The 15,620-nt window shown below is 60.5% G+C and overlaps 2 protein-coding genes across 7 annotated transcripts; one reads left to right on the top strand and one right to left on the bottom strand.

The window, feature by feature from the left end:
• Positions 1-48: 48 nt before the first annotated feature.
• NDUFAF8 (NADH:ubiquinone oxidoreductase complex assembly factor 8) lies at positions 49-2,486 on the bottom strand. Of its 2 annotated transcripts, XR_003525313.1 has the most exons (4): positions 2,326-2,486; positions 2,091-2,201; positions 1,488-1,587; positions 49-323 (listed from the first exon to the last, which is right to left on the bottom strand). XR_003525313.1 is itself a non-coding variant. In XM_027626093.1 (3 exons), exons 1-3 carry the CDS (start codon positions 2,407-2,409, stop codon positions 294-296), a joined length of 225 nt encoding a protein of 74 aa, XP_027481894.1. In that variant the 5' UTR covers positions 2,410-2,486; the 3' UTR covers positions 49-293. The 2 variants fall into 2 exon arrangements, 1 of the variants encoding a protein (XP_027481894.1); XM_027626093.1 differs by lacking the exon at positions 1,488-1,587.
• Positions 2,487-2,625: 139 nt separating this feature from the next.
• TEPSIN (TEPSIN adaptor related protein complex 4 accessory protein) lies at positions 2,626-12,735 on the top strand. Of its 5 annotated transcripts, none has more exons than XM_027568460.2 (13): positions 2,626-2,733; positions 3,708-3,780; positions 4,068-4,169; positions 4,312-4,405; positions 6,432-6,499; positions 6,680-6,758; positions 6,913-6,984; positions 7,830-8,039; positions 9,207-9,384; positions 9,505-9,618; positions 9,691-9,769; positions 10,014-10,148; positions 11,125-12,735. In XM_027568460.2, the coding sequence occupies exons 2-13, from the start codon at positions 3,736-3,738 to the stop codon at positions 11,671-11,673; spliced, it is 1,725 nt and encodes a 574-aa protein (XP_027424261.2). In that variant the 5' UTR covers positions 2,626-2,733; positions 3,708-3,735; the 3' UTR covers positions 11,674-12,735. The 5 variants fall into 5 exon arrangements, with proteins under 5 accessions (XP_027424261.2, XP_027424259.2, XP_027424258.2 ...); XM_027568458.2 differs by having other exon boundaries at positions 2,632-2,733; positions 4,078-4,169; positions 7,830-8,024; XM_027568457.2 differs by having other exon boundaries at positions 2,632-2,733; positions 4,078-4,169.
• Positions 12,736-15,620: the final 2,885 nt, after the last annotated feature.

Here is a 15,620-nt window from a genome sequence, read left to right as displayed (position 1 = left end):
TGTGTTCCCACAGCCCAGGTGCACTCTGCGTACAACAGAACAGAGCTCTTGTGTGGTCTGCCACGGTCTTTATTGTTGCTTCATTGTGTCTCACTCTAACCCAAATCCTCAGGCACACGACGTAGGAAAACCAACTCGCCCTCTGCCTGCAACTCGCCCTGATGCACCCGCAGTCCTTTCAGTTCTACAGGCTTCAGACGTTTTTGACGCTTGCCCTTTGGGGCCGTCAGCACCAGGCGTCTGGCTCTGCTCCCTGGGGCAGTAAACAGAAGTGCATTGCTGGCTCATCCATCCTAAAGGCTTCCCCTCAGGGTCTTCTTGGCCTGGAAGATAAAGGATTTGGTGTGAAGAGGTTAGTTAGATGACACTGCAGAGCAAGAAAACCCCCCCCACGAAATGCTCTCTGACGGCAAATACCTTACGGAGAACCTGGCCCTGGATGCCGGTGGCATGGATGCGCGGCAGGGGGCGTGGCCGCTCGGAGCTGCCACAGGCCAGGGGGCTCTACCTGCTCCGTGGCAGTGTGCCCCCAAAGCCACGCCCCCCCCCCCGGACCAGGCACTGTGCAGACAAACCCCCAGCACACCGCGCTCCGTGCTCGTGAGGCAGCAGGAGCTTCTTACAGAGAACGCTGCGGCAAAGCACTGAACACCTGCCCGGAGACAGGGCTCCTGGGACGGAGCTGGACGGGAGCCCATTGCCCTTTCTGCCTCCTCACGTGGCTCCCCACCAAGTGCTGTGGACTACAGCAGAATGGGAAAAACGTGCTCCCGTGTCTGTCCTTGTGGTGAGAAACACCTGAGCACCCGGTCCCCGGGCCCACAGTTAAGTCATCTTCCGTGACCATAGCACGCGGAACAGCTCCTGAGCGTGGAGCCCACACCGCGGGGACATCCTTATGTAATCACTGCAAAGGCAAGTAAAAATGCCTGTAACAGAGTAACTCCTAACCACAAAAGGTGGTATGGAGAGACCTGTAGTAACCCCTCCTCCTCTGGCTGTACAACAAGGAAGCTGCCGAGAGGACAGGTGCGGACCTGGAAAAACAGCCCACGTCAGATCTAAGGCTGGTGACGGGGGCTGACTGGGGGTGGGGGCAGGACGAGGCCTGAGTGTCCGCTGTCATAATCAGGAGGAGGCGGAGGAGATGTCTGAGCCCTCGGGCTTCGAAGGGAGCGTGTGCACTGTCCTCTCCCTGGAGAAGCGGCTAAGCCACAGCTAACCCCTCTGCTCAGGACGATCTCGGAAGGTCAGGAAATGGCCTCAGGCTCCGTGATTTCTGCCAAGCTCACCCAGCTGCCCAGTCTGCGGTCTGGTTCTCTGCACCAGCAGCTCCGGGGGACACAGCTGATCACGGACCAACCCAGACCCACGGGATGGGGCACCAGCCCAGGACCGCATCGCAGGCAGCCCCCTGCTCACGCTGTCTGGACCTCCCGCCTAGGTTTGGAAAGCCTGCATCTCCACCAACCCTCCTTGCTCCACACCCTTTGTGAAAACGCGTAAACACAACTCTTCCCTTCGAGGCTGGCGATCTTCACACCTTCCACGGGCTTAGCATCCGATCCAGCAGGAATCAGAAGATGCCTCCGAAACAGAAGGGACGCGCTGTTTAGCGGTGAGAGTCCAAAACCAAGAGAACCGGCCCACCGTTCCCACCACGGCCCACTTCGGGGCCGGTGAGGACCGACAGGCCCAGGACAGTGACCTGCTGCTTCCCCCCGCCCCTCGGGGCAGTCGGGGTGCCCCTCAGTGCGCGCCGGCTGGCCCGGGGTCGTCACCGCGCGCACAGCACACCCGTGGGGCCCTGGTCACCCGGGAAGCTAAGACCGCAGGTGCCGAGGCGCCCGGGGTTCGTCCGACGCCACGGCCACGGCCACGGCCACGGCCCCCCACGGAGTTACCGGCGCTTCCGCGCGCCCGCCGCCGCCGCCGCCCGCATCCTCGCGCTGGGGCTGGCGTTCCCCTCCCCGGACACGCGCGCGCACACGAGCTCCGCGGCGGCTGCCGCAGCAGGCCCCCGGCACCGAACGCACGGCAGAAGGGCAGGCGGGCTGGCAAGGGAGAGGCCCCGGGCGGCGCCCACCTACCGCGGCGGCGAAGCAGCTCCGCAGGGCCTCGAACTCCTGCGCACAGAGGTCCTTCACCAGGCGGCCGCCGGGGGCCGTGGACGCCCGCACGCACCTGCCGTAGGCCGCGGCCTGGGGGCGGGGGCACACGGGCGAGGATCGCAGCGGCCCCCGCCCCGCCCCGCCGGTCACCGCCCCGCCGCCCGCGCGGGCCCTTCCTGTCCCGTGGGCAGCGCCCCGCCCGGCGGCTCCTCACCTCTGCCCCACAGGCCGCTAGGCTCTCGGGGAAGGCGCGGAGGCGACCTCGCACGCGCCCCCACACCGCTCCGTTCCCCGACATCAGCAGCTCCTCCTGTCACCCATCGGCGCCGCCATCTTAGGTCCGTCCTCTTCCGGCGCCCAGGGGCTCGATAGGCGCGCCTTCCGCCCGCCGCTTTCCCTGCACTTCCTGATTGGCCAGGCTTCAGCACCCCCCCCCCAGCACCCGCCCCTCTTCCGGGTCGTCGGCGCCGGGGCCCGCCCCACGCGAGCGATTGGCCATCTGGGCCAGGCGCGCGCGGTGATTGGAGGGGGTCCGGGGCCGGGCCGCAGGCGGGGCCGGGAGGTGACCGGCATCATGGCGTCCACGCCGCCGCTGCGGGACCGTCTGAGCTTCCTGCACCGGGTGAGTGCGGGCGCCCGCTCGGTCCCCGCCGGTGTCTCCTCCCAGGCTCGCCCACCCTGCCGTCCCCACGGACGCGGCGTGGGCGGGTCACGCCAGCCCTGCATCCGACTCTCCTGGGGCAGTGCGGCCCCGGGAGCAGAACCCGAACTGGAAAGGCAGCTGGGGGCCCCGGTTTCTGGCTTTTTGCCCAGCCCAAAGCAGCCTTGCAGAAAAACACAGCCGCGCAGAGTGTCCCAGATAGACCCAGCCGGACACCCGGGACGTCCCTAGCCCGGGGGAGAGCCCTGAGCTCGGGTCCCACCTGTGCCAGGAGGACTGAGGGAGGAGTGGGGCCGGGCAGCGTCCGGGCAGCCCAGCGGCTGTGTGTGGGTCAGCATCCCAGCCCCGCGCCGGCCCGGAGACAGGTCCTGTTCTTCCAGGAACGGCCTTCAGGCCCTTGAGAAGGTCGCTCCTGGCTCGTAGGAGACGCGGGTTCGCGATAGCGAGCCTTTTTCAGTAAAGGCTCCAGGAAGCAGAGGTGGGGGCTTGTCGTCGGTGTTGGCCAGGACAGAAGCAGGTTCTGCTGGTGGCGTTGAGCTTTCTCAGGCAGGTGTTCGTGGGGCTGGGCCGTCCTGAAGCAGTCCCCTCAGTTCTGTCAGCGCAGAGCTCCCACTCCGTGCTGGGGGTGTCACGGTCCTACGAGTCTCTGCGGCTCCCCTTTGGTGGACAAATAGCGTGAGTAGGGCACGCACACAGCGTCACACGATCTCCAGGCACCTGTCCTTGTGACACTGGGCAGCGGCGATTCAAACCGTAGTCCGAGTAAGCACCTTGCAGAGTCCACGCGTTTGTCGTCCTGTGCGTTCCTGAGGTTTTGCGTCCTGCCCCTGTACCGAGGCTCACGCTCCCCCCACGCCACGCAGAACGAGGTGGGAACGGGTGTCTCCATTTTATCCCCGTAATGCTCACTCATCAGGGCTCTCGCTCCTTTTCAGCTCCCGATTCTTCTGAAAGGAACGGCAGATGATGATGTCCCGTGTCCAGGCTACTTGTTTGAGGAGATCGCTAGTATCCTTCCTGGTCACCCACATGCGGGGCCCTGGAGCAGCTCGTCCTGTCTGGAGGCCTCCCACAGTTCCTTTACTCTAGAGACCAAGTGTGGGTGGGTCCAAAAGCCACATTGCTGACGGTATGGGGCCCAGGAGGCCCTGGAAGCCCCAAGCTCTGGAAACCAGGGCCTTGGGTGGGTGTTTTCGGGAGGACTCACGAGACGTCTGGTGGCAGGAAGGCCTGGTTCTCTCCCCCACCAGGCCCTAGTGTGGCCAGGGGTCAGCTCGCTCCTTCCCTAACCCAAGTGTGTGCCAGAAATCTCCCACGAGTCCCTGGGCAGCAGCCAGTGCCTCTTGGAGTACCTTCTGAACCGTCTGCACAGTGGCTCCGGCCGAGTGAAGCTCAAGGTGAGTCCCTGCACAGCCCCCGCAGACCTTTCCCTGAGTCAGGGCCCCAGCTCCGGCCAGTGGCTGGCGAAGCAGGAGGACGCAGCGGGATGTGTGCAGGCTGCTCTCGGGGCCTGTGCCACCCCATGTGACTGTCCCCCAGGTGCTGAAGATCCTGCTCCACCTGTGTGGTCATGGCTCCTCGTCTTCCCTGCTCATCCTCAAACGCAACCCCGCCTTCATCCAGGAAGCTGCAGGTATCAGGCACAGGGGGGAGGGCAGCCAGGGTCCCTCAGCCGACCGCCAGAGGCAGCCCCCTGCAGCTCCAGTCTTGTCCCCAGCACCCCACCCCCCAGCCCCCACCTTCTCCTTCTGGCCATCACTGCGTCCACCGCACGGGGCAAAGTGGCCTGTTTCTGCCTATGTGCCCTGCCAGGCCTTGGCAGCCCAGACCTGTCTGCCCGTTTTAGTACCCGGCACACCACAGGTGCTCAGCAGGCGTCTGTCACCTCCCCTGTCACGGTCTCTGTCTCCTCCCCAGGGCTGCTCCTTAGGGCCCGAGACAGGGAGCATTGTGGGCTTCTGCTTCAGAAGGTCTGCAGGAGACCATCAGGAGAGGTGGGGCTCTGGCCTGTCAGGTTCTGACGCCACGTCTCACCCCCACCCCCGCTCAGGCGGGAGGCTGTCACATATCTTTCTTTCTAGCTAGGACTTGGGGGGACATGGCCTGAGACCTTCTCCTCGGGTAAGGCAGGAGTCCTGGTTGCAGGTGGTCTCGGGGGCATAGCACCCACAGACTCCACTACACCCCCTGAGTGAATCTTTGGAAGGGCTTGGCCTCCAGGCAAGAACCATGCCCACCGAGCTGTCCCTGAGAGGGGAGCACCGGAGGGTTGCTCTTGGCCACCTGGTGCTCAGAGGGGACTCTCATGCAGCACATCCTACCCGCCAGGTGCTAGGATAACACCCCATACCCTGAAATCACTGTCGGCCCTTCACCGAAGGCAGGGCTGAGTGAGGGTAGGCACTCAGGTCCCCGGAGAGCATCACTGCACAAAACCCAGACGCTGCCCCAGGTGTCTCTCGGGGCCTGTGCTTGTCCCAGCGAGCTCCCCAAAACTTGTGCACGGAAACAGCATACTCGTCGATTCTCGCCGGCTGGTGGGTTTCAGCGGTGTCAGCTGTGGCCCATGCAGGTCGTCACTTCCGTCTTCCGCCCCCAGAGCACAGGTGGAGCGGCTTAGGTTGTGGCAGACACTAGTACTCTGTTGGCAACGAAATCTCTCTCGCCACAGGGCGACTACCAGTTAGCAGTCTCAGTCCGCCATGCTCTGAGCGCCGACCCCGGGGGACGGTGCCACCGGCCGTGGGGAGGTGGGGCTGTGACAGCAGGTGGCTCTGGGGCAGGAGGGCTCGCACAGGAGGGGCCGGGTGCCATCCCTTGTCCACTGGTGGTTCAGCTTCCGGCCGTCAGTCCTGGCTGGGCCCAGGGGCCGATGTGTGCACACGCTGGGCCACCTGGCAGGGTGGAGACGCGACGGCACCAGGGGGCTGGGACGTGAGACGCGTTTGTGACAGAGAAGACAGGGAGAGCCTGGCGTCGTTAAATTCTAAGGAAATTTTATGTGCTCTCACTGACGCCTTGGGAGGCAGAGCTTGAAGGCCGTGTTAAAGAATGGGGGTTTTATTGTTAAGTCCCTGGAAATCTACAGAGTTTGAATCGGATGAGACTTGCTCGTGTCCCCTCCGCATGGACAGTGGGTCAAGGGAGGTACCTAGGCCGCCAGGGCAGGAACTCAGCTGAGAGAGACAGCAGTGGGGTTGGGGAGAGGGGCCCCCTTGTCATGCTCTGCAGGTTGAAACGCGGGCCTGGCTGCTGTGCACATGCGCGAGGGGGCAGTCTGGGGCTGCAGAGGTGCGGCCTTCACGGGCCAGGACTGTAGTGTGGCTCTGAGAAGCAGCCTGGGGCAGTGGGTCCTGGATGACGGGCTGTGGGGGCTCCCCAGGCTTGGACCAAGGAGCAGAGGTGTTCTGGGGAGCGGCAGATTCCCCAGGCTGGTGGTCGCCGTAGGGACTTGGACTTGGAAGTGATTCGGGGGATTTGAGGTCAGACCTTTGCTTTAGGAAGCTAATCCGCATCCTGGGCATGCTGGGGTCACCTGCGAGGGGTCGGAGCTCTAGGGGCTCGGGGGGGGGTGCCTGGGCTGGGATGGGCTGCAGCTCAGCACCCCTGGGGGGGTCAGCAGTGCCCACTCAGTGCTGTCTTTCTGGCTCTGCCCGCAGTGTTTTCAGGCCCCCCAGATCCTCTCCATGGGAACAGCTTGTACCAGAAGGTGCGGGCGGCTGCCCAGGTGAGTCTAGGACTCAGGTCAGTCCCAGGACAGCAACGGACGTTTCTTCTTCTCCCACCACCCTGGACCCCGGCTCTGCTCCTGCTGCAGGACCAGATCCCCTGAACCTCGTCCTCAGAACCGTGGGCACAGGGAACAGCAGCCAGACTGCACGAGCTGAGCACCCTTCTCCTTGTCTAGGACCTGGGGAGCGCCCTGTTCTCTGACACCTTGTCACCTCTGCCTCCCTCCCAGCTGTCCAGGGCCCTGCCTCCAGCAGGTAGGCAACTGTGTCCGTCCCTTGCTCTGAGTCGTCCCTCTGGGGAGGGCTCGGGGTCCCTGCTCCCCACCTGCCATCCCTGGCCAGCATGCTGCTCCGCACAGGGCTGGGGATGGGTGGCCACGCTTGCAGCTGACGTGGGCCTTGCCCGCAGGCATGGGCTCGCAGTCCAGACCCCAGAGCGCCCTCCAGGGCTTCGGCTACAGCAAGGAACGGGGCCGCATGGGTGAGTGCTGTGGGGGCTCTTGGGTGCAGGGGTGAAGGCCTGGCAGCTCGGGCCTCCCGAGGCATGGAGGGCAGTCTGGCCGGACCAATGTGCCCGGCGCCCGCGGTTTTCTCTGCCCAGGTCTGCAGGACAGCAAGGCAGGGCGGGTCTGCTTCACCAGTAAGCGAGAAGTCAGGCTGAGCCTCAGTTGCACGTGTGGGCGCCCAGCCCCTGGCTCCTTCAAGGGCCGGAGGGCACAGGTCACTGGGCCTGGCTGGGACGGGGGCGACGCTGAGCAGGCGCGGTGCTGGTCGACGGTGGAGGCAGCTGTCTCTGTGTGCGGGGCGTGCACTCGAGGCCTGCTGCGGTGGCCTGCGTGCTACCCGTTCTTGTCGTGGCTCTCAGACTCCCCAGCGCTTGGGGAGCATCGATTCCTAAAGCATGTCTGGCTTGGAGGTCTTTTCTCTTCCTAATAGGGGGTGGTGACAGTGGTTGGTGCCTGTAGGGCACTCGTGGGAAAGGGCATGAGCCACCGTGGGGATTGTGAGTTCCAGCACAAGCAGCACCTTAGGAGGTCCCCTGCTCCCACACGGGGCCATGGGGACCCAGGGGTGTGGCTCTGCCGTAAGCTGTGGAGCACCAGGCTCCATCAGGCCTGTAAATATACCGAAGCAGAATTCCCCAGGGAAGTTTCTAGGAGGATCCATATCCCCCCACGTGGCCTCTGCTCTGTAACTACAGCTCAGATCTCGCTCTTTCAAGTCCTGAGCGGGAGGAGTATCTCCTCCTGGGAGACACGGGAGAGCATGGGGTACGGGACCAATGAGGGCTATCACCTTCTCCCTCTCCCTCTCCCTCTGGTGCAGGCTCTGCGGGCGAGGGCTTCTTCTCCACCATCCAGAAGGCTGCAGAGGTGGTGGCCAACGCTGTGCGCCCCGGGCCCGAGAGCCCCACCACCCAGAGGTCCCTACCGCGGGGTGATGCCTACCAGCCTGCCATGACGCCTTCAGCCAGCCACGGTGGCCAGGCTTCTGGGAAGCCGCTCTCCAGAGCCCGCCCAGGTGCCCGAGGAAGTGGTGAGACTCTTTGGGGGGGTCTGGCTTTCCCCTGCCAGGGTCTGGGTGAGTGGCTCTTTCCTGTTCTCTGCTCAGGGGAGAGAGGGCATTCGGGAGCGAGGGGCAAGACTCCTTTGGTAGCAAGAGCCCCCGGCTCCCGGCTCAGGGGGGTAGTAGTCGAGGGCCTGGGGAGGAAGGCAGTGTGCCCTGCATGGGGTCAGGGAGTCCCGCTCTGCTGGTCCTGCCATGACTCAGAGGTGGCATGCCATCCGATGCTCTCTTGGCCGGGTGGCGCTCCCACAGAGCCTGCCACCAACTTGGCGCGCATTTACTGTGGTCCCTGTGGTGGCTTCCTCGTCATACGAAGATTACACACGGTGTGTAGACGCTGCTTTGCCAATCTCTTGCCGGAACCTCGGGTGTTACAGCTCCAGAGCGGGTGGGGCTCCCAAAGGCTCGTCCTGCTCAGATACAGACCCAGGACCCCAGCCCAGCTTCTGCTGGTTCAGCCAGGACAGCAGGGACTCCGGGGCCAGGGCCAGCCTCCACAGCACACACGTCCCACTGGGGGAAGTAGGCAGCAGCCCAAGTGGATAACAGAGCCGGGTGTGTGGCCAGGAAGGACCGCTCAGGACAGGCGTCAGGGTGATCTGAGCCTCTGCCTGTAGCAGAGGCTTTTGGGAGTTCAGCCGGCTTGAAGGAAGAATGTCAGGATTCCCTGAGAATTGCGTGCCACCCGCTTGGGTCCTGCCCCTCCTGCCACGGGCCCGCACCCACCTGGCCTTGGGTGCCCGGCGCTGCTGGGTCTGCATGAGCTGGCCTGAGGACAGGCATGTCCCAGGCATGCTCTGCTCCGTCCCGTGTCACTTTGTGCCCAGTGTTTTTTTTTTTTTAAGATTTTATTTATTTATTTGAGAGAGAGCATGAGAGCGGGGAGGGTCAGAGGGAGAAGCAGACTCCCTGCTCACATCAGGGAGCCCGACGCGGGACTCGATCCCGGGACTCCAGGATCGTGACCTGAGCCGAAGGCAGTCGCTTAACCGACTGAGCCACCGAGGCGCCCCGTGCCTGCTGTTCTGTGGGAGCTCAGGCCCTTCCCTGGATTTCCTGGCCCAGGCGCCCTGGGGAGGGAGGGTATGAGGCGGGTCAGAGGCTCCTCAGTCTCACCCCCAGTCCTGTCTCTTATAGTCCTGAGACCCCAGCCTGGGCAGGCTGGAGGGGGCTGGGACGAGCCAGACAGCAGCTCCAGCTCCCAGACTTCCTCCCAGGAGAACGGCGACCCAAGCAAGGCCTCGGACTCAGGCAGTCGGTCGGGCAGTGACAGTGCCTCGGCGGCTAGCCAGGCACCCAGTGACCTGGCAGAGCGGTGAGTGGGCACCATAGGGCACCCTCCTGGTCCTTTTTCGGGTCCCACCCTGGCGGGGAGGCCTCCCAAAAAGACCCTGGAGGGGTCTTTTTCCAGCCCTGACCACTATGCTCCCAGCAGGGTTGAGGCCGTGACCCTGAGTGACTGCCAACAGGAGCAGAGCCTGGTCCAGACTGTGACACGTGGGCCACGCGCCTTTCTGAGCCGAGAGGAGGCACAGTGCTTCATCAAAGAGTGAGTTTCCCTTCTCTCCCGGACCCCGGCCTCAGCGCCCATGCCCCACCTCCTGATTGCTCTTTCCTGCAGGTGTGGGTTGCTCAACTGTGAGGCCGTGCTGGAGCTGCTGACCCGCCACCTGGACGGGCCCAGCGAGTGCGTGCAGATGGTGAGGCCCGGCCCATGGGGGGAGGGGCGCGGTACGTGCAGGTGCAGGGGAGCAGGTGGGGGTAGCTGGTGGCCTCCTCACAGGGGGTCTGCCCTGGGCAGGAGGGGGAATGAGCACAGGATTCCAGGGGGCCTGCCCCGGGGCTTCCCCAGCTTGGGGCTGCCGTTGGGCCAGGAGGAGGGGAGCTGGTCAGATGGGTCTCCCTCCTGGGGTGGACCTTGCTGACCTTCTGTGTGCCTGGCAGAGAGCCCTGGGTGCCATTGCATCCCTGGGGCGCACCGACCTGCTCTCCCAGGAGCACATCCTGCTCCTCACCCGGCCGCGGCTACAGGAGCTCAGTGCAGGCAGTGCCGGACCTGTGACCAACAAGGCCACCAAGGTGGGCAGCAGCCGGGGTGAGGGGATGCCTCAGCAGCTCTACACCTGTCCGTCCAGCCTCTCCCAGGTGCACCTGCACACCCCTGCTCCTTGCTGCGTGGGACAGCGCGTGCCCTTAGAACAGCAGCTGGGGCCCCCGGCCCGTGGCACTCCAGGCTCGCTGGCCTCCTCCTGGTTCCTGGAAACCCTGCCAGTTCACCTGCCTTACTGCTCAGTAGCTCTGCTGTGCAGGCAGCTCCCCCGACCACTCGACTCAGCTCACAGGCAGCCTTCTGTGGGAAGCCCTCCTTGCTTGCTCGGGTGGATTTACCTTACCCTTCTGTTCTCCACCCCGTGCTTGGCTCCCCGGTCCTTTCCTGGCTCCTGGAGGGCAGAAACGGTTTCATTCTTCCAGAGTCCCTTTCCACTGATGACTGAATGGTGTGCAGGCTGCCTGACCCTCACTGGGGAGCCTCTGGGCAGCGCCCCCACAGCCAGGCCCCAGCACCTCCTCTGCCCGTTGGCATCTCTGGCTTCTCCATTCTTCTGTGCCCGCGGAAAACTCAGATCCTTAGTTGCTTGTCTTTCAGTTGTCTTTTGTCAAATAATTAGTGACCCAGCGACACACGAGCCCCAGTCATAGTGGGATTTCTGGGGAAGAGAAGGCGGGAGGAGGCCTTACGTGCAGCAGTGGGGAAGGACCAGAGGGTTTAAGGCCCGTTCTTCCCTCGGTGTCCCTGGCAGTTGCTGGCGTGGCGCCCAACCACCTCTCCCCGTGCTGGCTCGTCATGCAGCCAGGTTTGCTGACAGGGAAGATGTCGGTCACGTGACAGCAGGCGCGGCCGTGTGCGGGTGCAGAGGGCATGGCCGGTGTCGAAGCAGGCGGGGGAAGATGGGAGGAGGAGCTCTGGGCAGGGGTGCTCGGGGGGGGGGGGTGTCTCTGTGCCCCCAGGGGCGCACAGGAACCCTCAGCCAGTCCCCTCTCCTTCCACGTCCAGATCCTGAGGCACTTGGAAGCCTCCTGCCGGCAGCGGCCCCCTGCCTGGAGGCCCCCAGCTGAGCCGGGCCCCGCTGCTGCCCACGTGGGCCCGTCAGACCTGCTGACTGACACCGTGCCTTTCGCTGGGAGCCAAGCCTTCCTGCAGCCTCTGAGTCCCACCCTCTTCCCGCCCAAGGACTCTGCGCTCCCCCCTCCCCAGGATGGCTCCTCCCTCTCAGTCCCCAGGGATGCCAGGGAGGTGGAGAGCAGACTGGCGGGTTCCAGAGAGCAGGGGGCCCCATCTGAGTGGAGCCCGTTGGGCACAGGCTCCCCAGAAGGAGCGCCAGAACTTAGCCCGGGGCCTAGCAGCTGCCTGCAGAGCCCGGCAGCCAATGGCAGCTGCAGCTCCTTGTTTGCTGGAATGGAACTGGTGGCTTGTCCCCGCCTGGTGGGGGCCGGGACTACCACAGAAGGGGCCCCCCAGGCCCCCTGGACATTGTCACAGAAGGTGGCAGTGAGAGAGCCTCCTGGCGCAGAGCCATCAGCTTTTCCGTTTTTAAACTCATGACCTGGCCAGCCTGGGCCACACGTGGAGTCCTCATGGCCCCCGACCTCTCACTCCCAGGACCCTGTGACTTTGTGTTGTCCTGTTTGCCCACAGCCCCCATGTCCCACCAGGAGTGGTTCCCTTTGGGCGTCTGCAGCCGGCCCTGCTTTCCCTCCGGCTGCTTCCCCTCACTCGCAGAGGACGAGGGACAGGAGGCGGCTCACGAGCCAATCGAACAGCCATTCGTCAAGCCTGGACGATACGCCAGGAGTCCACCAGCCAGACGGAGCCAGGCTGCACCGTGCAAAGGAATCCAACGGGGGCCAGCTCCCAAACGTTTTCCTGCAGGAGAAGATGGACCCCCCCCCCACACACACACGGGCCCTTGTGGGTGTGGTGGCCGCAGGGAGAGCCGTGCCGGTTTCTAGGCAGAATTAGGAGCTGAGCGGCTTGTTCAGATGGGCAGCTGTGGGCCTGGACTGCTGGGTTTCCTGCCATGCAGCCGTCTGGTTGGGTAGGGTGACCACGCCATCTGTGTGGCCCCATCTGGAAACAGGCCCCTCTCCCCGCGGCCAGAGGGATGGGAGGCGGGAGCTGTGGGGCAGAGGCTGCAGCATGGCCTGCCTGGACGGGACAGGAGGGGAGGCCTGGCTCCTCGCTCAGAGCGCACACGGGCACATGGAGAGGGGCACCCAGCTCCACTGTGGAGGACGCGACAGGAGGAGACTGAACCCAGGCCATGACTCTTGCCAAGCTGCTAGTGTTTCCAGGTGACTGCAGAGAGGAGGGCACGGGCCTGCCTCAGTTTCCCTCCATGTCCCCTGTACCAGAGACTAGCTGTTTGGACTTGAATCCCTGTAGAGCGGGCAGGCTTACAACAGGGCCTCAGCAGTGTGGCCCTCAGGGGTCCCCTGGAGACCCACGCCTGCCTCGCAGAAACAAGGCTTTCTGTGGATGTGGAACCACTGCTTGGGTCTTTATGTTTGAGCTCAGATCACTGCCCCCTTGGTGTCCTGCTTCCTGCAGACTGCCCGGGGCGGTCACACCACCTAAATGTCCTAAGTAAACGCTAGTGTTCCCACAGCCACGCTGACGCTGTTCCTTCCTGTGTGTGTGTGCGTTTCAGTGACAACAGCATTAAGGGGCACACTTAGAGGACTTCCTTTGTCCTGTCAGAAAATGCTGAGAACAACCCAGCGGGGCCGTCTGGTCCTTCGGTGTTAACTGTGAGGTTTTAACTATGAAATTAAGTTTCTGAAGCAGGTGCAGGGCTCTTCAGGTTCTCTCTTCCCAGCTGAGTGTCAGGAATTTGTCTTCCACGGAGCTGGTCTGTTCCACAGATGCCGGCTGTCTGTAGGATCCTTCATTGCTCATGTTGATGACTTTTTTCCACTCTTGGTTAGGCTGATTAGAAGTTTGTTAATAATTTTTTCAAAGAAAACCTTTGGTATTATTTTTTCTACTGTGTTTATGTTTTGTATTTCATTGCTGTTTGCTCTTTATTATTTCCTTCCTACTGTTTTGGGTTCATTTTTTCTTTTTTTTTTCTAGTTTCTTTAAGGTGGAAGCGTAGATGATTGATTTGAGACCTTTATTATTTTTCTAACATTAAAAAATTTAATGCTGTAAGTTTTTCTCCAGACACTGCTTTGATTGCATACCATGAATTTTGATAGTTTTATTATTTTTTTAAAGATTTTTATTTATTTATTTTAGACATAGAACAAGGGGAGGAGCAGAGGAAGAGGGACAAACAGATTCTGTGCTCAGTCCCACGACCCTAAGATCATGACCTGAGCCGAAATCAAGAGTTGGACAATTAATGGACTGAGCCACCCAGGTGCTCCTGATAATAGTTTTATTTTTATCTAGTTCAGAATATTTTCTAATTTCCCTTGAGATGTCCTTTTGTCTAATGGGTTATTAAATGTGTTTTTTTCCCCCTGTTATTAGGCTTTTAATTCTGATATAGTCAGAACATGTTTTCTATAACTTTAGTTCTATTGTTCAAGATTTGAAACTTCTGTTGAAGTTTAATGGCCCAGAATATATAGTTTATCTTGGGGAATGTTCCATGTGCACGTGGTCTAGAGAACTCCAAACTGGTATCCTTCATGAACATAAGTTTTGGGTTTTTTTTTTATCCTCAACAAGATATTAGCAAAATGAATCCAACAATATATAAAAAGGTTATTATGTCACGATAAGTGGAGTTTATCCAGGGATGTAAGGGTGGTTCGACCTCTGAGTGTCAGTATAATTCACCAAATTAACACATTTATGAAGAAAAATCACATTTTATGCAGAAAATGCAAGAGACAAAATTCCAACATTTCATTCATGAAAAATACTCTTTGCAAATGAGAAATATAACAATTTCTTTCACCTGGTCCCAGAGCTAATGTCATACTTAATGGTGTAGGACTGAATGCTTCCCCCCCCCCCCCAAGATTGGGAACAAGGTAGTTCTATCCATTCTAACCACTTCTGTTCAGCATCGTACTGGAAGCCCTGGCCAGTTCAATGAAACAGGAGGAAAGGGGGGCAAATACATTGGAAGGGAAACTTATTCACATGACATTACTGTCTATGTAGAAACTCCCATAGAATCTACAAAAATTCCTAAGACTGATTAGTGGGTTTAGCAAGGGCACAGGCTATGGGGTAAATCATACTACCAACTGTATTTTTGCATACTAGCAATAACACCATATGCTGAAAAATAGAGGAGACTGATGGAAGAAGTCAGTGAAGGCCTAAATAAATGGAGAGTTATACCATGCTCATGGATTGGAAAACTTCATATTCTTTTTTTTTTAAAGATTTTATTTATTTTTTTGAGAGAGAGAGAAACAGCATGAGAGGGGAGCAGGTCAGAGGGAGAAGCAGGCTCCCCGCTGAGCCGGGAGCCCGAGGCAGGACTCGATCCCGGGACTCCGGGATCATGACCTGAGCTAAAGGCAGTCGCTTAACCAACTGAGCCACCCAGGCGCCCTTCATATTCTTAAGACGTCAGTTCTCCCCAAATCCATCTACAGATGTAACGTAATCCTCATCAAGGGATGCTGGGTGGCTCAGTTGGTTAAGCGTCTGCTTTTAGCTCAGGTCATGATCCCAGGGTCCTGGGATCGAGTCCCGCATCGGCTCCCTGCTCGGCTGGAGGCCTGCCTCTCCCTCTGCTTGTGCATGTGCTCTCTCTGACAAAATCTTAAAAAAAACAACACCGTAATCCTCATCAAAATTCCAGCTGGGTTTATTTGTAGATGGTGACAAGCTGATAACTAAAATTAATAGGAAAAGTTAAAATAAATTGAATAGCCAAGGTAATTTTGAGAAAAGAACAAAAAGACTCCCACTACCTGATCTGAAGATTGACTGCCAGCAGCACTAATGGGGGGGGGGGTGGTGGTGAAAGTTCCCACAGATCAATGAGCCAGTGTAGACAGTTCAGAGACAGACCCATGCAAATATGGTCAATTGATTTTCCACAGAGGTGTGGAGGTACTTCAGCGGAGAGAGGATAACCTAACAGATGGTACTGGGGTAATTTGACATCCATGCACACACACACACAAAACTCGTCCTATACTTCACACCTTACACAAAATCTCAGTTGAACCATAGACCTAGATATGAAACCACCGCACGGTCTTGACAGACGAAGGGCAGCGGGCCTCGGGTGCAGGGTCGGTGACCGGGTCCTGGGGCAGGGCTGCCTGAGGGCACCAGCGTGCCTCCGGGACGTGCAGGTGCCAGCTGTAAATGGAGGTTTGTCGGGAGGGGCTGTGCAGCAAGACCCACGTGTTCAGTGGTGCCTCAGCCAGGAGGGAGCCTGGAATCCCGTGGGCGGGTGGGGATCGTGTGGGCGACCGGGGACGTCGTGGGAGCCTGGGGGACGGTGTGGGTGACCAGAGATTGTGGGCGAGCGGGGGCGCCCGGAGACGCCGTGGGAACCCGGGACCTCGTGG

This window comes from Zalophus californianus, chromosome 16 (assembly GCF_009762305.2).
Source record: "Zalophus californianus isolate mZalCal1 chromosome 16, mZalCal1.pri.v2, whole genome shotgun sequence".
Lineage (NCBI taxonomy): Eukaryota > Metazoa > Chordata > Mammalia > Carnivora > Otariidae > Zalophus > Zalophus californianus.
The sequence above is the reverse complement of the archived record's forward strand: the minus strand, read 5'-3'. Positions and strand labels throughout refer to the sequence as shown.

Bases quoted from the DNA above. Each gene is read 5' to 3' on its own strand.
- NDUFAF8 (XM_027626093.1), bottom strand. From the start codon at position 2,409: ATGTCGGGGAACGGAGCGGTGTGGGGGCGCGTGCGAGGTCGCCTCCGC. The intron at 2,202-2,325 runs GTGAGGAGCCGC...CCCCGCCCCCAG, and splicing joins TAGCGGCCTGTGGGGCAGAG to GCCGCGGCCTACGGCAGGTG. The intron at 324-2,090 runs GTAGGTGGGCGC...TTTATCTTCCAG, and splicing joins GGAGCTGCTTCGCCGCCGCG to GCCAAGAAGACCCTGAGGGG.
- TEPSIN (XM_027568457.2), top strand. From the start codon at position 2,686: ATGGCGTCCACGCCGCCGCTGCGGGACCGTCTGAGCTTCCTGCACCGG. The intron at 2,734-3,707 runs GTGAGTGCGGGC...GCTCCTTTTCAG, and splicing joins GTCTGAGCTTCCTGCACCGG to CTCCCGATTCTTCTGAAAGG. The intron at 4,170-4,311 runs GTGAGTCCCTGC...ACTGTCCCCCAG, and splicing joins CCGGCCGAGTGAAGCTCAAG to GTGCTGAAGATCCTGCTCCA.